The sequence below is a fragment of the Spinacia oleracea genome, chromosome 6, assembly GCF_020520425.1.
Source record: "Spinacia oleracea cultivar Varoflay chromosome 6, BTI_SOV_V1, whole genome shotgun sequence".
NCBI classification, from domain to species: Eukaryota; Viridiplantae; Streptophyta; class Magnoliopsida; order Caryophyllales; family Amaranthaceae; genus Spinacia; species Spinacia oleracea.
The window spans coordinates 88,419,457-88,440,205 of NC_079492.1; the positions used below are offsets into that span (position 1 = coordinate 88,419,457).

General features: G+C 38.0%; 3 protein-coding genes across 3 annotated transcripts; 1 reads left to right on the forward strand and 2 right to left on the reverse strand.

Moving 5' to 3' along the window:
• Nucleotides 1-257: 257 nt before the first annotated feature.
• On the reverse strand, nucleotides 258-4,816 carry LOC110790598 (protein FAR1-RELATED SEQUENCE 9-like). The gene is made up of 7 exons (XM_021995383.2): nucleotides 4,775-4,816; nucleotides 3,805-3,948; nucleotides 2,884-3,219; nucleotides 2,540-2,731; nucleotides 1,961-2,450; nucleotides 758-1,422; nucleotides 258-644 (listed from the first exon to the last, which is right to left on the reverse strand). Exons 1-7 carry the CDS (start codon nucleotides 4,814-4,816, stop codon nucleotides 258-260), a joined length of 2,256 nt encoding a protein of 751 aa, XP_021851075.2.
• LOC110790600 (transcription termination factor MTERF6, chloroplastic/mitochondrial) lies at nucleotides 4,709-14,268 on the forward strand. The gene is made up of 7 exons (XM_021995385.2): nucleotides 4,709-5,426; nucleotides 6,602-6,739; nucleotides 7,104-7,349; nucleotides 7,931-8,044; nucleotides 12,942-13,124; nucleotides 13,409-13,626; nucleotides 13,809-14,268. The coding sequence occupies exons 1-7, from the start codon at nucleotides 4,842-4,844 to the stop codon at nucleotides 14,134-14,136; spliced, it is 1,812 nt and encodes a 603-aa protein (XP_021851077.1). The 5' UTR covers nucleotides 4,709-4,841; the 3' UTR covers nucleotides 14,137-14,268.
• A 3,438-nt stretch (nucleotides 14,269-17,706) lies between these two features.
• Nucleotides 17,707-20,307, reverse strand: LOC110790599 (uncharacterized). Its single transcript, XM_056832441.1, has 6 exons — nucleotides 19,730-20,307; nucleotides 19,296-19,479; nucleotides 19,060-19,206; nucleotides 18,651-18,996; nucleotides 17,961-18,569; nucleotides 17,707-17,870 (listed from the first exon to the last, which is right to left on the reverse strand). The coding sequence occupies exons 1-6, from the start codon at nucleotides 20,305-20,307 to the stop codon at nucleotides 17,707-17,709; spliced, it is 2,028 nt and encodes a 675-aa protein (XP_056688419.1).
• Between the last annotated feature and the right edge of the window lie 442 nt (nucleotides 20,308-20,749).

The window sequence follows — 20,749 nt, forward strand, 5'->3', positions numbered from 1 at the left end:
AGTTTCTCTGTTCATTAGTTGTTCTTGTGTAATTGGCTGCTTCAGACGCTCGGTACATGGCCTATACCGGTAACTAGTAGTCCTGTGGGCCGGTCTTGGAGGTATTGGAGGATCTAACAAAGGAATTACCTCATTTCCATTTTCTTGGACCCCATCTAGGCCCACATCTATGCTATCGGGGCTAGGACTGCCACCAACATCATCATCAACATGATCAAAGCTACCTATTAAACCAGCTGCAATTGCATCCATTGCATTTATTCTATCATTGAAGCTTCCTGATAAACCCCGAGCAAAGTTGCCAGATAAACCCCCAACGCTGCCTGATACACCACCCCACCACCACCATCAGCACAACTTCCTTCATGTTCATTTGTTTGTGGGGAATCAAACACCATCGTACATCGTACCCCAATAGGTTGTAACTGGCCAACGAACGAGGGGGTCAATTCCGTACCACCTTTCTCCAAACACACGGATGACGGGGTACCAACTCCAACATCCTCATTTTGCCTTTGCCTGTCAAGCATTGCAATCTTCTCATCCAAACGCATTGCCAACAAGTGAGATATTTCAACAACAACATCCATTGACTCTTTGTAGCTAGCTGCCTTTGAAAGTAAAGGCTCAAACAACACCATTAGCTTATCGTACATGTCAATATTAAACATTATATGTGAACAAAATATACACATTGACAACATGTACACATTTATGAGGTAAATCAGTTTAATAAAATAAGAATTCTTACCTATACCCCAACTTCTATCTTCAATCGGTCGTGGTACATCACCTTGACCTTCGTATGCTTCCTTTTAACATCTTTCCGCCAACGACGAAGTATGTACTTGCCAGAAACTTCAGTCTTGTTATTCAAGTCATAAACCAATATCATATGCCTACACCTTATACCGTGACATTCAAAGTGCTTACAATCACAAGATGTTTCCTTGGTAACGTAATTATACATTGCAACAGACTTCGTCTTATGCTTCGTAACAATCTCCTTCCTTGCGTGTTTAGGTTTTATCCAAACCCTATCCTCAAGCTTGTACTCTTCAACAGACTCATCCAACATTTTCTTATTTAAACACCGCACATACAGTACCCTACTACACTCTCTTTGGACCTCATGAAATTTGGCGTCCGTGTATATTTTCTGGAAAAGTTCCTCGGCTGGGAAACAGGTGACAATTTGCCTCAAATTTCTCGCAGTATTGGTATCTACCATACTTTCTTCATTTTCCCTTTCCTCCATTGCTTCACAGTAAGCCTCAACAAACTCATACAAATGAGTATGCTTGTGTACAAATTGGTCAAAAAAGCTGTTTATACTTTCAACTCGTTGGGTCGTCTTCATGCTAGCCCAAAATAAATGCTTCACATAGGCAGGAACCCACATGTTTCTTTCCGCATACAACCCTGTAACAGATGAATTTCAGCAACAACTCAGGTAAACAGATCAGTTGTACCTCATCAGGTGTACAGATCAGTTGCATAGATCAAAAGCACATATCAGTTGCACATATCAGGTGCACTGATCAGTTGCACTGATCAGGTTCACTGATCAGGTACACAGATCAGGTGCACTGATCAGGTACACTGATCAGGAATACTGATCAGTTCCACAGATCAGGTGCACTGATCAGGTACACTGTTGCACTGATCAGGTGCCAGGTACACTGATCAGGTGCACAAATCAGGTGCACTGATCTGGTGGTGTGCACAGATCAGGTGCACAGATCAAAAAGCATGCACAGGTACCATCAGATTAGGGTGATCAGATTGGGTGGTGCACAGATCAGGTGCACTGATCAGGTGCCCAAATCAGGTGAACCTTTTCCTCATCTTTTTTCTAATCCATTTTCTCATCCTTTTTATTCTAGATTATTGTTTTTACTCGTTCACATTTAATTATCATCTCCAAAATAAATATACCATACAAAGGCGGAGAATATACCTTCAAGCCAATCATCATCTACCTGGTACCTCTCCATAACTGTTGCCCAATTTAATTCGAACTCATCACATGTTAGACTATCATATATTGCCCGCTCCAAGTCTACCTTTAAATCGGGGTACTCTAAATGCGTTCCAAGCTTCCTACTAAACTTCTGAAGAATGTGCCATATGCACCGCCTATGACATGTATCGCTCATGGTTGATCTCAAAGCCCTCCTCATCGCAGGATCTTGATCAGTCAAGATCCCAATTGGGGCTTTACCACCCATACATTCTAACCAATTACCGAAAATCCACTCGAATGTGTCACTATTTTCATGCGAAACAAGCGCACATCCAAGTAATATGCTCTGACCATGATGATTTACACCAACAAAGTTCGCAAACGGCATTTTATATTTATTGGTCAAGTACGTAGTATCAAAGCAGAAAACATCACCAAACTCCTCATAAGCAGCTCTACTACGAGCATCAACCCATAAAACATCCTGCAACATCCCATTTGCACCTTGCCGGTACACGTGAAAAAAAAATCAAAATTATCTGCTTTCATCTTCTTAAAATAGTCAAACATTGCCTTCGCATCACCACCACTAGTCCTAGCCTTCCTCTCCTTCCCAACCACATCATTAAGATCCTTCCGTAAGAAAGGCATTTTCCCTCTACCATTCCGTTGCACCGCCATTAAGTCATAAGTTTGAGCCACAGACATACCAGATTTCGAACATACATTCGCTTGTATCAACACATGAGGATGATCCCTTAAAAACTTCTTCCGGTTATAAGCAATAGTCCTAGACTTACTAGGGGTGGGTGATGATTTTCATGAACCATTACTGCTCTACGTATCACCCACTCTCCTAACTTATTTACACTTGCAAATACATGTACGAGACATTGACATTTCTTAGACTTGCGTACCCCACTCCCAATTACTTCATGGAGTTGTGAATCGGATGCAACCTTATCCCCAGTCACCTTGCGCCTTCTTTCCGGCACACCATAGCACTCACAAGTCCACAAACAATTACGCTTCTCTTTCCCGATTCCTTTATCTTTATCAGCAGATTTCAACGAACCACAACGACGGGCAACACCAAAACCCTTTTGTTTGGCATACCCCCTAAACTGTTGTTCAATCTCCTCCCAACCAGAAAAAACCATACCAACCTTCAATTCAAGAACTTCCTCCTCTTCCCCGTAGGCAGTTACAACCGTTCGCTTTTTTGGGGTTGTGAAACAATCCTCACCACCCTCCTACAATTACATTCAAAGCCAACCCCATCACAATTACCAATCTCAACCAATTCCAAACCCAACAACTACAAATACCAATTACATTAAACCAGAACCAGAACACATAACAATATCATGTTCAAAAAAACCATCATCATTTAATATCCAAACACATCTTTTAAAACCAATCCATAATCTTACAATATTAATTACCATCAATTACATAATCTTTCATTATTAATTTGCATCATTTTCAAGTTTAGTATTTATTTTAATGACTAATTAATTAATTCAAATCATTCCTTCTAATGATTAATTATACAATCATTAAATTCAAAAAATCAATAAATATCAATACATTCATAAATATCAATAAATTCATAACAATCAATAAATTCATACCATGATTGGAACCCAATAATAAACACGAAATTGAGAATTTTTACAAATCCCTAAAACATGATTGTAACCCAAAAAAAAATCAAAACATCATAAATTGTTGTGGAGTGCCATTGATAAACAAATGAATGACATTTTCAGAAACATATGAATGCCATTTGATAAAAAAACAAATGGATAAAGTATTGAACAGATCCAGGTTCATACCTCTTTGTCGGAGGAGGATTGTGGTTCATACCTACAAATGAAGTCTTCTACTTCTTCTCCTTCAACCTCGCCTTCACCAATTTCAGCCCCACTGCCCTCCATTTCCGAAATTAACATTATTGAATAACTTACACTAACCTCCAACTGCAAGCTCACCAATTACTAAAACGTGGATGAAGAAGAAGAGGAGAACAAGAAGATGAAAATGTTTGATTTTTTTTTTCCTGGATTTCTGAGTTCAAAATTCTCGACTGGAGAAGGAAGGTGATTGAAAATGGTGGTGGCCTCGAAGAAATTGGAACCCAGTAATTGAAAGATGAACTAAGGAAAATGGGGTAAATTAATTGCCAATTCATAGATAATTTCCAAGTCATAGATGCCAAATAAGCACCCCGTTTTACAAAATTACAATTCCGTTATACTTTTCCCTCCAAAAAATATTTACCATTTACATTTAGTTTTTTATTTGGGGTTGATATGTAATAGCATATACATGTCTGCTATGTATTTGGACGGCCTCTTCCCTTATTGTTGCTAAGAGCATCAATTGTAGGTATCTCTTAACCCACTCTTAAAGAGAGAGAAAATTTAAGAGTTACCTCTTAAAAAATAAGAGCTAACTCTTAACTACCTCTTATTTAGAGGTTGATTGAGACTTCCTCTAAATAAGAGGTAGCTCTTAAAAATAAGAGTGGGGTGAGGTGGAAGAATATGGTGTATTTTGGTTGCTTTTTATATTAAAAATAAAATTAAAAATATTAAAAAGTTATATAACAGGTAATGTTTAAGAGAGTATATTTCTTAGTATTTTAGGTAACTAACTCTTGTTAAGAGATAGTGATGAGGTGTACAAGGAGAGAGATTAAGAGAATAATAGCGGGCAAATTAAGACTGAGTCTACAATTAATGCTCTTATCTCCCATTAAAGGTTGGCGCCTTGGAGGGTTTATCTAGGGTTTTTCAAGGATACCTTTAATGGCGGAAAAAGAGGGAAAGCCAAGAACTCCGCCATTAATGTCACATCAGAGAAGCTAACAATGCTGTTACCTTCAATTACACCAACAATGTCACTCGCACTCTTTCCTTCATCTTCTTCGACCTTCCCTAGATTTCCCCTTCTTCACCACACTACTCATTTCTCTCTCCACCTTCCCTTTCATCAATGTCGCAAGCCTCTTTCTCTCTCCAATTACTCCCTCCATTACCGATATCCTCAACCTCGACCTCCATCAGTTTCTTCCTCAAGCGCAGGCGAAAGCGGCGAATTGGCGGCGGAGGAGAGAGAGTTACTGGAGGGGATTGCTGAAATTGTAGCTGAAGCTGGGGTTTCAGGATCGGAATCGGTCTGGATTGCGGCGAATTCGCCGCAGTATGCGAAGATGTTGAGGGAGAGTGTTAGAGAGTTGGATGAGCTTTCACTGTGGAATTCATGGATGAAGGATGGGAAAATGGAAATGACGCATACGCCCTTGTTGTTGAAGGAGAAGGTGAAGTACATTGCGAGGGAGAAGGGTGATTATGGGAAAATACCTTATTTGGAGAGTATTGGGTTGAACTTCTCTTCTTCTGTTCATCTTGCTCGGCTTCTGTCATCAGAATCTCTACCCTCTCTTATTCTCAAGGTCTTTTTCTTGTTCTTGTGTTCTTGAATATGTTATGAATTCAACTTTTAAGTTTTCTTTATTATCGTTGGTTGCGAAATTGCCATTAATATTTGTATTTTCATGTGGTATATAATCAACATATATGAAAGAGGGACTTTTCGTGAGCATATTGAGCGTCACACTGGCGTATCATGTCATAAATAATATTTCATGGAAGATCTTGTTAGATTCGTCTCAATGCGTACTTCCAAAATATCAATTTTTTGTAATTTTTGCTTAAAGATAATTAGAGATATTAATGAAAGTGACAAATGTTGCGAGTATTAAAAATCGGAGGCAGTAGAAAATAGGGGGGCTGGTGTGAAATGCTGTATCAACCTTTTATTTCTGGAGGAGAGGAAAAACAGAATTGTATTTGTTAAGCACATGATGTTGTTATCATTGTTGATTTGTTGTGGTCTTAATGTAAGAGAAACACAATTAGCTAAGTATGATCAATCTCCTGAACATCCCGTTTCCATTGATGGTCGGTGTACTGGAAAATTTGCGTCTTGAACGTTTTCTGTTACAAGCTTCACTAGGTGCTAAGATTCTCCTTGTCAGAGATGTGATTCTTAAGATAAATGTAGTGTACTTTGTATTGAGCGGTAGATGGATTGCCATCTGATGTGTAGGTTGTATCTAGTAGTAGCGGTAGCACCTTTGTGACCCATCTTTAGAATCTTTTTCTTCAGAGTTTGACATCAATTGTAACGATTGTCACAGAAATCGCTTAATTACTTAAACACTTCCTTGGTTATCTTGTGTATACATACCTTTTCGAAGTGTCCATTCCCGGTTCAAAAATAATGTGCAAAAGTAAAGAAAATGGGTTTTATTTGTCTCTTTTGCTACACCGTGTTCTAAATTCTGAAAACGACGAATGTCATTAATTAGGCCATTTTAGGTTATCTAAAAGGAAGAAGACTTTCTTGGGGGATCTTCAATAGTCGTATCCTGATGCTGATTGTCATTGCTTTTTGTTTAGTTTTTCCAATAACTGTGACATTTTATCTCGCTGATATAGGCTGTTTCAAATTTGATTTACTTGTTTAAAAGGATACTCGGGATAGCTTCTTATTTTTTGTTTGTTTATAGGTTTACTTGTTTAAAAGGATACTCGGGATAGCTTCTTATTTTTTGTTTGTTTATAGGTTAAGTATGTGAAGGAAATCTTCTTTTCTGGCAGTGATGATGAAAGGGTAGCTGGTAAGCTTGCCCGTTGTATGATGCACCACCTGTCAATTTCAGTAGATGAGGACGTGCAACAAACTTTATCATTCTTTGAGAAGGTTAGTTTTCATTATATACACATAACTTTGCAGCTGGTTTACATCTTAAGAGTGTAGGCAACTAGGCACAGTTTTATCTCTATGTGGTTTGCACAAGGGGTAAAAAATTGTTTCCGCCCTTGGAGCTAAAGGGAGCGCAGACTTCAAAATTTTCTTTTGGCCATTGATAATAAACAATGCCTTACCATGAAATTCAAATAAATGAAATATGGCATGATGTACAAAGTTAACTTATTTTCATTCAAAATCTTGACCGAATTGGTCCCTTCCCCCAACTTTTCTTTTTCCAAATGCCTCCACTGCTTGATACTAATATGAAATATATCCTCCAAGTAATGTTTTGGTTTCTTTTGTGTTCCAACAGATTGAAGCGAGACGTGGTGGTTTGGGTATGTTAGGATCCTGTGATGCTTCTTTTAAGTATCTCATTGAGTCGTTTCCTCGCCTTCTTCTTCTATCAGTAGAATCAAATATGAAACCGATTGTCAAATTCTTTGAGAATGTTGGAGTTCCAAGAAAGCGCATGGGAAATGTTTTACTATTGTTTCCCCCACTTCTCTTCCGTGAACTTGAAGAACAAATCAGAGCTGGATCATGGCCGTTTAAGATGGTTAGTGAGTTTTGTTTTGTTTATTTTTGTTTGTTCGTTGATTATTACCTTCATATGTGGTACCATGAACCCTGCTTGGTTTAAGAAGTTCATGCTTCCTTTGGTCTGCAACTTTGTATGTGTTATCATGCATTGTTAATATGGCTGGAGATAGTATGTGTTCTACTCCCTCTGTCCCTTTTAGTTTTTCCCATAATCCTTTTTAGGTGTCCCTTTGAGATTGCTCCATACCTTAAATGGAAAAATTTCCCACTTGCTCTCTCAATCTCTCTCCTCATTGGGCTACTTAATTAAACCATGTGCGCATTTTATACCCAATTCTTAATAAAGTGAATTTTACCCATGGGGCAATTGTAAAGGGACGGAGGGAGTATTACTTAACAATTGCTTCTTCCATCAATCTTGATAGATGCATTTGAGATCCTGACCCTGACCCTCCTCTACAATAGGAGATATGGCTATGCTTTCCTGCACTTTGCACCTACCTCATTCTCTCTTATCATGGACAGTTTTTGATGAAAATATTTGTTATTGCCAACTTTGTCTTATTGGTCACTAATACCACCTATTATGTCCTTTAGGTTGGAGCATTGGACAAAAAGTTTGGTAGGATGTTGGTGAAATATCCTTGGGTGCTGTCAACAGGCATTCTGAAAAACTACAAAGATATTTTGGGTTTCTTTGAAGCAGAGAAGGTGAGGTGTTACAGTTCTATATGTTCTGCTAACATCGGTAGTGCTCCTTTTATAATGAATATTTCCATGTCCTTGTGATTTCTTTGGAATGTTATGCAAAGTACGGATATACCCAACACTTCTCTAGTCAAAGTTTGATTTGCAGACTACTCACTGTTATGGAACTTATGGGGCATGCCGTTTTATAGATATTAACCATGTAGGAATAAAGCTATTGCCTTGTCAGTGGTTAATTTTGTTTCCGATAACAACGCTTAGAAACACCATCTAACATTCTAACCTTCCTCTTGGTAGTTTCTATAGCTAATCCGCCTCGTCTGGATCCTCCTATTGTTGAAGTATGCATATTCATGAGTTTCTTCCACTTTGGTGTTCTTCGGTAACTGTGCAGTGAATTTCCACTTTGGTGATATGTTGGGATTTGTGTCTTCAATGATTCCATTTTGTTGCTTTGACACTATAATTACGTTAGCTTTTGTGACCTATTGTCGATTTCCTGTACGTAATTAGATATGTGACTTACGTTGCTCAGATTAGTGGCACACTAGATTAGGTCCCACGCACGCATGGATATTCGAAAACTATTATTTGACATCTTTTTTGTAAAATATTTATCCCTTAGATATAATGCGTAATTAATAAAAAACATTAAACATACTCATCTAATCATCTAATATAAAATTTTCGCCCTACTACGTATTATATGCTTTATATGTTGAATGATAATTTGACCAAGATATTCTTATGTTTAATATGTTAGTTTGACCAAAATACCGAGTAAATATATTTTCTATAATTGATATGTCAATTTGACCAAAATATTACCAATATGGTCTCATACTATCATATTCTATAATCTTATTGTTCCATACATAAACATTTATAAAAAGGAGAGAAAATAATATTAATAAATAAAATAGATATATTTTTTTAGGAAAGAGATTTTTGGCGGGAAAATTTTCACCAGAAAGTGACATGTGTCATTCCTGGTGTCTGTTTTAGTATAATGTAATGTCTAGGAATTAAACTCACCTCTGCCTAAGCCCCCCAAAATCTCCCTCAAACCCTACAAAACATTATCGTCGCCCACTCTCTCTCTCTCTCTCTCTCTCTCTCTCTTCTTTGCATACACGTATCCAGGATGTCTTGTGTGGTTTTGCAAGATGTTTTTGACTTTTTGGGGACTAGGTTGGTGATTGGTGAGGTTTCATGTCCAAACACAAGTCAACGACTGAGCAATAATTTATTAATTTCAGCGTTGGGTCATCAAAGTGAAATGTCACTAAACCTCAGCCCAAAAGGGAAAGTTTTCAGTATAAATTTGAAGTCGCAAGTGTAAACTTTAGCGGTTGTTTAGCATGAAAATGTCAACCGGTCATTTTCTAACTTGAACTCATGTCCTCAGTTGACCACCACTTTTGCTGCTTTGTTATCTTTTGGTGGTTAATGGTTCGATCTGAGACTAGTTCAACCTGACTTCTTAGAGACAATCTTATTAGGACTTGCAAATATTAATATTACCTATGGCGATCTTCGATTTTTCATTTGAAATTATGGAATTGTTTCGATTTAAGTGTTTGGATAACTGGTTTTCTGCCAACTATTCTTCTGTTGTGGACAATTTTCAGCTCACACGTGGAAACTCCGATAATACCATGTCATTTGAAGTTACATATTCACCTTAACCGCTTTTTTTTCTTCCAATCCCACTGCTTAAAACTTTTAATCATGTCTCTCTCTAAGTATTTCGACAAATCATCTCCCTTAACTCATTTTCTCTCGCCTCTCCTAAGTGAACACAATCTCTCTTTACTCTCTCTCCATCTCCATCATCACCACCATATGCTCCTTTGCTAGCAGTTTAACCAAAAGATGCCGTTCCTCCACTCCCTTCACCGCTTTCTTTTTTTCTCCTACCTCACTTCTTACAGCCTTTAATCATGTCTCTCTCTCAAATATTACGACAAATCATCTCCCTTAACCCAGTTTCTCGCTCTCTTAAGTGAACATTCTCTTTACTATTTCTACATCTCCGTTATCACCGCCATATGTCTCCTTTGCTAGCCATTTTTAACCAAAAGATGTCGTTCCTCCACTCCCTTAGAGGTAGCCGTAGACGCAGAAACTAGCAGCTGCTGTCTGTCAAACGGAAGCAGGTGGTTACTGGAATCAAAGGAGTAGTGCAAAGTGCAGACTTAGTGGTGCGTCTTGCCAGGGTAGAGACAAAATGGTATAAGATGAGAAAGTGAAAGTAGGTTGAGGTCTGTTTGTGTTAATGCAGGAGTGCACATAGATGTTGGGCTTCAGTGACTACGATATCCAGCTAAAATGATGGAAGGTTTGGGTAGCACTTATGGTGGTCAATTTCTGGGAAAATAGATAGCAAACCATTGGCACTTGGCATGAAATTCGGTTGTTTCAACTTTCAAGGTTCAAGATCTGATTGGTGTTTGTTTCGGTTATATACTAATATTAGGTGATAATCGTTGGCGATTGAAGATGGTGATGAACTGATGATGGGTTCTCGTTGGCGGTCTTAACGACCGAAATAGAGGAGAGAATATAATCATTCCAAGGGTTAATTACTTAATGGCATCTAGTGCACCGGTGAGAAGAATCAATGAGATGAGGCAATTTAAGAAAACCACTTTGTATGCGATTATGTCGATTGCTAGTTAGTCTCATTAAACTGTTGAAATTTCAAATATTATAATTGAAGTTCAAATTACTTCCCAAACACTGGGGTGGAATAGAAGTTCTAGATTCCAATTTTCTAGTGTTTTCCAAACAAATAAGCTCGAATTATAGTTCATCGTGCTAACATTCAAGAGTTGAATTCTAGAATTTTAAATGAAATGTGAGTTTCCAAACACACTTTTAATTGCAATAATGTATTCTATGTGATCTAAAGATCCTGAATGATTTCTTTTCGGCATGCATCATACATGTTACTTGGAATCGTCTAATACGGTTACGTGTTCAAGTTTCTGACTCAGCTATTTTGGGAAAGTTGCAAATGATTTTGGCCCAAAATGAAGTGTCGAAGTGTCCTACCCATTTTGGAGTGGTCTGACATGGGCACTTGAAGTGAATGAAGATTCCAAATACATAGCGCGACATACTGTACACGACCATTAAAATTAATTGACTTTTGGATGATAATGGAGTAATGGACTAATTTAAACGACTTGTTAAATTAGGTTGCACTTTATATTAATTAGCTGAGATTGTTGTGCATTGAATCAAGGGTCAGGGTGAATCAACCTACTCCCTCCATCGCATAATGTTTTTCCCATTTCCTTTTATGGTGTTCCAGAATGATATTCTCATTTCAATTCTTTCCTTTTTATATTCATGTTTTCTCCCTAAAATACACTTATAAGTATGTTTAATGACACATTTGTCCTAAACTTGTGTAGAAAATTGTGACCACGTTGAATAAAATATACTCCCTCTGTCCCTTATTGTCTGACCCATGTCTTAAAAAATCCTTTATTAAGAATTGGGTTGTGTGGAATTGAAAAACACAAAAGTGGTGGGGCAAATATGTTTTATGAAGAGTAAAATTGTGGTCTCATTTCCACTTTTGGGCAATCTTTTAGGGACGGACCAAAATAGCAAATGGGTAAACACCAAGGGATAGAGGGAGTGCATGTGAAGTGTTTACTCCATTTTTAATTAAAAGTTGAATACAACAGAACATCAATTATTTTTTCTTCTGCCAACATTGAATTATGTATATTCCTTATAAAAACAAAAATACAAATGTAAAATAATAGTTGTAAATCATAGAATGTTCCAAGTTTCTTAATTACCGTGAAAAACATGAAACAGGAAAACCATTATGGGATTGAGGGAGTATTTGTTATTACAAGGATGGGTCATCTACATCCTTCTCATTTGACCCTTCCATCCATAGTTTTTTTTAAAAGTCCTTACCATCCCAAAGTAGGAGCCTCCTCAGAGGTACTTGGGTATTGTTGATGTTGTAAAGTGTTCAACATATCAGCGCTTATTTCTCGGCGTTTGGTTCTCACGGGGCAAAGGGAATGGAATCAACAAAGAGAAAGAAGGAGAATAAGAATAAATCCCTTTGATGTAAAATGTTGTTTGGATTAGCATCTTCTCTTGCCCCCAACCTCCTCCCTCTTCATTTCTCACCCCCAACCTCCAACGAAGGGAAAAAATTCCAATGAATTCCCAATGGAATATCAGTATTTATCATACATCCCAATGAGTTCCGCAGTCTTCGAGACCAATTAATGGTGTCCATCGGAAATTGATTATATTGCTTCCCTTAATCGCTGTAAGATCTGGGATGCCAAAGGTAGGAAGAGCAAGTCTGTTTTTGCGAAAACACTTGACGACAGGCTATTGTGAAGGAAATTAAAAAGACTGAATTTGATTCGTTCATGAAGTTTGCCTCTGACTATTTCGAGTACATGCAGAAATCTGTTGTTACCTCTAGTCCAACTTGCCTTGCAGAAATTCTGGGAATCTATCAGGTTTCCCACAAGCACTTTTCTACGTTATTTCATCCTTGCTTTCAAATTTGTTTTGGTGGTGGAAGGTACGATTTCGGGTGGTTTTTAGTGTGAAAGGGGTGGTTGCAGGTGTTGAGGGGTGGTTGGTTTGTGGCGGTCAGGGGCTGGTGGAGTTTTGGCGGTGGGATTTCGGGTGGTCAAGGGTGTTGAAGGAAAGGGAATGGAAATTTTTTGGGGGGGTAGGGTATCAATGTAGAGGTATTTGGGGGTAACTGAAAAAGAAAAAAGGGTGAAGGGAATGACAAAAACCACCAAACAAACAACAACAAATGGAATCAAAACCCATCGTTCCCTTTCCCTTTCCTGAAAAAACAAACGCCCCCTTGTATTAATGATGTATCTAATCATGACAGGTACCAAAATTCAGCATAGAGCGAGCAATTCTGGACTGGCCACTTCTGCTGGGCTGTTCATCTGGCAAGCTAAAGCCAATGGTAGAACAGCTCGATAACCTAGGTGTGAGAACCACAAAACTGGGCAAGGTTATAGCTACTAGTCCTCAGCTTTTACTGCAGAGACCCGAGGATTTCCGTAAGGTAACTTTGTGCTGCTTGTCAGGCCCATGGAAATTCTGCATTCTATTTGGAATCATTACTATTTGCTGAGGATTAGTTCACCTATATGATTCTCTTACATATGAAATTTGCGTTGATTTTGGGCTGCTTAACTTCTTTTTTTTATTTTTGTTTTTGGGAAAATTGAACCTTTTTCTTCTTTCATGCCAAATGAGTTGTGTAAGTTTGTTCTCTGAGTTCATTACTGTCAGAAGGCTGCTTCATATATTCTTTCTTATGTTACTGGGAGGGTTTCTTCTATGTAGGTGGTTACTTTTCTGCAAGGTTTGGGATTTGACAACGATGGCATTGGTAAGATCCTAGCTCGTTGCCCTGAAATTTTCGCAACAAGAAGCGAAAATACCCTTCAGCAGAAGCTTGAATTCTTGACTAGCTTGGGCATTTTGAAACAAGAAGTCCCTCGGGTTATAAAGAAATACCCTGAGTTTTTTGTATCAGACATTGATCGAACTGTCGTGCCAAGGTAAGCTCTCAACTTGTTTGCAAATATAATCTTAGTGAAGCTCACTTTAAGTAAAATGTGTTGAAACATCGTGTCTCAAAACAAGAGTCGCGGGTTTTGACATGGACATATTTCCATCTGATTCCAGTTTTCCACTGATGCCAGCCTAACTGAATTTCGTTTCTCTCTTTTCTGCTGAACAGACTGAGGTACTTGATGAAGTGCGGGTTAACAGAGAGAAATGTCGCTTCAATGATTGTACGATTCTCTCCTCTGCTTGGCTACAGCATTGAAGAAGTCTTGAGACCAAAGTTGGAGTTCCTAGTCAACACCATGGGCAAGTCAGTGAAGGAGGTTTTGTACTACCCCAGATACTTCAGTTACTCATTGGAGAAGAAAATAAAACCGAGGGTTTTTGTGCTAAGAAGCAGGAATATTGACTGTAGTTTGAAAGATATGTTAGCCAAAAATGATGATGAATTCGCCACGGATTATTTGGGCCTTGGTAGAATGCATGTTTCTGCTAGGTAAAACTTCGAGTTCTGATGTATAAATATCTTTTGTCCTAAGTTGCTCTCGTAGGTTAGAACTACAGTAGTACTGTACATAACACTGTCAGGCCCTTGTGAATATACTACTATAATGAATCAAAATTTTGGATAACCCTGTACTGTCTGTAATTTACGAAAATTGTGATATCAGTGTGAAATTTTGGATGAAATAACTTGTGAATATTGTTGTACAACCTTTTGTTATTCCATATCTATCTATACCTAGTAGTATTTAAAAAGCAAAATCGTAGATATTTAGTCTATACCTAGTAGTATTTAAAAAGCAAAACCGTAGATATTTGGATAACATCTGCCATTCCCTTTTTTCATTCATCATTATTTTTCCAATTGTTTCTTCGGTTATACGAAGTATTTTACAACTGTAGCGCCTCTTCCACTTCATCTTCTTCATTCAAGATCGATTTGCCATTTAATTCATGTACGTATTATTTATGATTCAATATTTTCCACTTCATCTCTTTTTTTAACACTTAATATTAATTCATCATTTAATTTTATTATATAATATTTTCCACTTCATCTCTTTCTTTAACACTTAATATTAACTCATTATTTAATTTTATTTTATAAATTCTTTTAAACTTCAAAGTTCTCACCTCTGTTAAATCATATGTTCACACCAAAATACAAACCCTCAAAAAAATTAGAATTTTAAAAGACAGTTGAACACCACTAATTGTCCGTTTTTGAAATGGGCTTGAGAGCTGGTTGAGCTTTAAACACGAATCACTCTAGTTTGTGGCTCAAAGTACAATTCCTAAAACCTAAATTGAATAACATGATTCAGGGAATGCAAAATAATGATTATGGTTGATGTTGAGAAGGTGGAATGACAGACGAATCTGATTACAATCCTGAGGTTACTTAGGTTGATCGACATGGAAGTAAATGATGAATGCATGTTATGTTCTACGGTAAGACAAAATAAATTGCGTTTTGGTTTTAAAATGTGAACTTTTTTTTGGTTGAAAAGCGTCACTACATTAATTAGTTAACCATCCAAACAAAATATACAAGGCTAGTTTGTGCTGATATCATCAGCTTCCACACCATGTGGAACAAAAATACAACCGTCAATGGAACAAACATTGCTTAGAGATAAAGTTTCCAAAAATATATGTCATTCTCAGGTGAGATACTACTGTTTATGCAGGGTGGGGGTGAAACTAACTCCTCGATACAACAGACTCGTTTGGGCCTTGGCTTTCTTTGCCACATGGTCTGCCTCTTTCATCTCTTCTCTTCTTCTTGACTTCAAACAAGAGCTTCTTTGGCTTTGTAGCACGTCCCTGCATTTCCATAAAGGTTAGAGAACCAAGTTATTTCTGTTTTTTCATCATTGATGCTGTCAACTGCTACTTTACAATCAGAAATGATTATAGCTTCCTTCCGATTCCTCATTTTGACCCAAGAGATAGCCAAGAGTATTGCTTGTGTTTCAGCAGCATTATCTCGATAATGGAGCTATGGAAGCTCTCCTTTAATGGTGATTAGACTTGTTTTTAGATTAGAGAAGAGGATATAAGAGAGAAGAGAGTAAGAAGAAACTAGAAGAAGAGAGAGAGAGAAGTTGTTGTTGTTGTATTCAATAATCGTCCAGATACAATGGAGTTTGCTTATGTGCTATCAATAAAGAATCAACTAACAAACTTCTAACAACCTTCCTAAAATTAAGGGAAATTATTCAAAAAGCTAGCCAACCATAATAACTAACTTTTACCAACTAACTTTCCCGTCCAAAACAGTGATCACTATGATCACATTTTTTTATTACAAAATATAATCCTATATCATAACTCTCCCCCTTAAAAAAACTTGTCCTTAAGTCTGTACAATGAAAGAAGGAAACTGAGCTGCAAAATCAATAGCTATCTCCCAAGTGGCTTCATGGTTCTCAAAACCAACCCAACTGGCAAGGTATTGCTCCTGTGGGGCATTTTGAAACTGAACCACACGTTTCTGTAGGATAGTAGCAGGTTGAACAGTTTGATGAGCAGGATCTGTACCCTGAAACCAATCAGGGATATGTGCAGCAATAGGAAAAGTACCCCTAAACTTCTTCAGTTTGGAGACATGAAAACCATCATGTATCTTAGCATCAACTGGAAGTTTCAGCTTGTATGCAACCTTACCAATAGTAGCTGATATCTGAAAGGGTCCACAGAAATGATGGGCCAATTTCTGATTAGATCTTTTGTAGACTGTGTGTTGTTTATAAGCTTGCAATTTCAGCCACACCCAGTCCCCTACAACAAACACCCTTTCTGATCTATGCTTATCAGCCTGAACTTTCATCTTCTCTTGAGCTTTTGCCAAATGGAATTTCAGAGTGTCAATCATAGCCTCCCTCCTTAACATGCTCCTATCTACTTCAGCATTATTGGATTCTTGTGGCAAGTAAGGTAAATGAAGAGGGGTTGGTTTATTGTAGACCACCTCATATGGAGTGATTTGGCTTGAAATATGGAAGTGAGTGTTGTACCACCATTCAGCCAAAGGCAACAACATATGACAATATTTTGGATGCTCACATGTCATACATCTAAGGTAATTCTCCACACATCTGTTGACAACTTCAGTTTGGCCATCAGTTTGAGGATGGTAAGCACTGGATAGAAGGAAGTCAGTACCATGCATAGAGAAGAGTCCCTTCCAAAAATTACTCAATAAGACAGAATCTCTATCACTCACAATTGTTCTTGGCTATCCATGATGCTTGAAAACATTATCTAGATAACATCGAGCAACTGAAATAGCAGTATATGGGTGAGAGAGAGCCATAAAGTGAGCATACTCACTGAGTCTGTCAACTACTACAAAGATAACTTCCTTGCCTCCAGATTTAGGAAGTCCTGAAATGAAATCCATAGAAACATCCACCCATACTTCTTTAGGAATAGGAAATGGTTGAAGAAGTCCCGGAGAAGCTGCAGGGTCATACTTGGATGCTTGACAAGTGACACATTGTCTAACAAAGTGTCTCACATCTTTGGTAAGTCCTTTCCAAGTAAAGATAGACTTAACCTTGGAAAGAGTCAACTCTCTTCCACCATGGCCACTTTCAGGAGCAACATGTTGCCAATCAATGATCTTCTTTCTGAGTTCTAAATCAGGTCCAACCACTGTCTTGCTCTTCTGTTTGAGTAAACCATTCTGCAGAATAAAACCTTCCACCAATTGTCCATCAGAAAGAGACCGTAGCACCTCTCTTAGTGTGTCATCAAGTTGATAACTAGACAGTATTAGATCTGATAAGTTAGAGTCCAATACTGACATGGCCATAAGCAAAACCTCAGTACCATTGACCCTAGAAAGAGCATCTGCAGCTATGTTTTCCTTGCCACTTTTGTATTGGATTTCATAATCAAATCCCATCAATTTAGATAGCCAAAACTGCTGGAAAGGAGTAGAAATCTTCTGTTGTAAGAGCCATTTAAGACTTTTTTGACCAGTCCTAATAAGAAAGTGGTTTTCCAAGAGGTATTGCTCCCACTTTTGCACAGCAAACACAATGGCAAGTAACTCTTTCTCATATACATGATAGTTGTTGCCATTTAGGATCTATAGTTCTGCTTATAAAGGCCAAGGGATGACCTTCCTGCATTAAAACAGCACCAATACCTTTATGAGAAGCATCAGTCTCCACAATGAATTGCTTATCAATACAGGAGCAGTAACCAATACTGATTTGAGCTTCTCAATTGCAGCTTGAGCTTGATCACTCCATGAGAAGTTTCCGTTTTTTAAGTAAATCAGTCAAGGGTTTACTGATGGTTGCATAACCTCTCACAAACTTCCTGTAATAACCTGCCAACCCTAAGAATCCTCTTAAGTCTTTGACAGTAGTGGGAATAGGCCAACTCCGAACAGTACTAAATTTGTTTGGGTCAGTCTGAACACCAGCAGCTGAAATATAGTGGCCCAAATACTCTACTTTGTCAGTTGCAAACACACATTTGTTCAATTTTGCAAACATGTGGTTAGACTTCATTAGTTCAAAGACCATTGCCAAGTGAGTCCAGTGTTCCTCAAGTGTCATGCTATACACCAAAATGTCATAAAAAAGACTGAAAACACACTTTCTGAGAAGAGGCTTAAATACCTGATTCATCCAGTTCTGAAATGAGGCAGGTGCATTAGTGAGGCCAAATGGCATGACTAAAAATTCATAGTGGCCAGTATGTGTTTTGAAAGTTGTCTTATAAATGTCAGGAGGATGAACCTTCATCTGATGATAACCAGACCTAAGGTCTAACTTGGAAAACACTGTAGCACCTGATAATTCATCCAATAGTTCATCAATCACTGGAATAGGAAACTTGTTCTTTACAGTTCTGTTATTTAACTCCCTGTAGTCTATACACAATCTCCAAGTACCATCTTTCTTCCCTACTAAGACCACAGGGGAAGCAAAAGGGGAAGCACTAGTTCAGATGATGCCTCTATCTAGCATTTCCTGCCCTAGTTGTTCACTGATGTCTCTTTGCTTCAAGGGATATCTGTATGGCCTAATATTCATAGGAGTAGCATCTGGTAGTAATGGTATGGGGTGATCAAACACTCCTCTTAAGGGTGGTAACTCTGTAGGATCCTTAAACACCATCTGGTAGGTAAGCTGTAGTTCCTTTAATTCATCAGCAACCAATGTCTGTGGGGTGTGAGTTACTGAACCCAAGTAAGATCGGTCTTGTACTTGTATCAAACACAAGTGAGCAGCTGTGGAAAACACCTTGGAAGATGGTTCCCCTTCAATAACTTTCAGCTTCTTACTTGGAATACCCTTAAGCAATATTTGTTTCCCATTGAGGCAAAACTCCATCTGTAGTTGCATGAAATCCCAAGAGATAGGTCCCAATAAACTGAGCCATTATATTCCTAATACCATATCAAAGCTACCTAGGGGGATAAGCAGAACATCAGCTTCAAAGATAGTATCCTGCATTGCCCAAGTAAAACCTTTGCAAATGTGTTGACAAGCTAGGTGATTGCCATCAGGTACTGTATTGGCTTGGGGTGGAATGGCTTCCAACTTACACCCCAATTTTTGAGCTATATTAAGATCCACAAAATTGTGTGTGCTTCCTGAATCAATCAATATTGTATTGGTTTTCCTTTCACCACACCTCTAACTCTCATAGTAGTAAACCCTTGACTTCCAGATAATGCACTCATGGAAATTAATGGTTCACTTATCTCTGTGTCTCCCACATATATCTCCACACTATCACTGGTCTCCTCAACTCCATCTCCAGAGATCTCCACTGTAAATAGTTGGGGTTCCTTGAATTGGCACTTGTGATTTCTATCATAAGGGGCATCACAATAATAGCACAATCCATTTGCAATCTTTTCATGTCTCACATCAGCAGGGATATATTTGAATTTTTTGGGTCTTTGGTGGGGATATTTGGTTAAGGACAGGGTTGTGTTTGGTTTGTTTTGTGGAGTAGGTAAAAGTGGTGGCTTGCTTCTAGGCATGAGAGGTACATATTGTAGGGGTTTGGGGGCTGTAGTAAGGCTGTTTGTAGGTGGTTTTATAACCTATGGCTAACAAATATTCCTCCTGTAACCTAGCCAAATCTATGGCATCAGTAATAGAACCAGGTTTGAGAGCTTTAAAAAATGGTTTGACAGCTAATTTGAGTCCTCCAATAAAGCTTTCCAACATGTATGCATCAGGTAAAATGTGATTGTTCATCATCATAATGGACCTCAGATTTTCAAAATCATCAATATAGTCTTCTAATGAGCCACTTTGCTGTAGTTTGTTAAAATTTTCTACCACATTATGTGTAGAGTTATCTCTGAACCTAGCATACAAATCAGCTACAAAGTCATTCCAATCAACTATCACAGTTTTCTTGACAGATAGATAGTTCATCATCCAACCTCCAGCTTTATCAATCGTGTTAAGAGAAGGTAGATCAACCTTCTGTTCATCAGGAATTTTACACAGAGAAAAGTATTTGCAACACTTCTTCACCCAGAATCTAGGATTCTTGCTATCAAATTCAGGAAAAGTTAACTTTGGATTCATACCTAATGTTCTTGTTGGATTGGACCTGGGACTGGTGAAGGAAGTATCCTCATGACTGTTTGCAGAATCCTTGAATGCTTGCATAAACTTCATCAACTAATCGAATTTTTGCTCCATTTTCTTATTTTGATCTTCGAGTTTTGAAATTTGTTCCTCCAACCTTTTTTCGAGATTCTTGAACTGATCTTCCATGGCTGCCTTCTTCCTAGTAGCAGCTGGAGCCAGGACTGGGTGAATGGATTACAAAATTGAGAGAATATGGAAGTGTTGTGATACTAATGATAAGGGAGCTATTGAAGCTCTCCTTTAATGGTGATTAGAATTTTTTTCAGATTAGAGAAGAGGATAGAAGAGAGAAGAGAGTAAGAAGAAACCAGAAGAAGAGAGAGAGAGAGAGAGAGTGAGAAATAGAAGAAGTTGTTGTTGTATTCAATAATCGTCCAAATACAATGGAAGTTTGCTTATATGCTATCATAAGGAATCAGCTAACAAACTTCTAACAACCTTCCTAAAATTAAGGAAAATTATTCAAAAA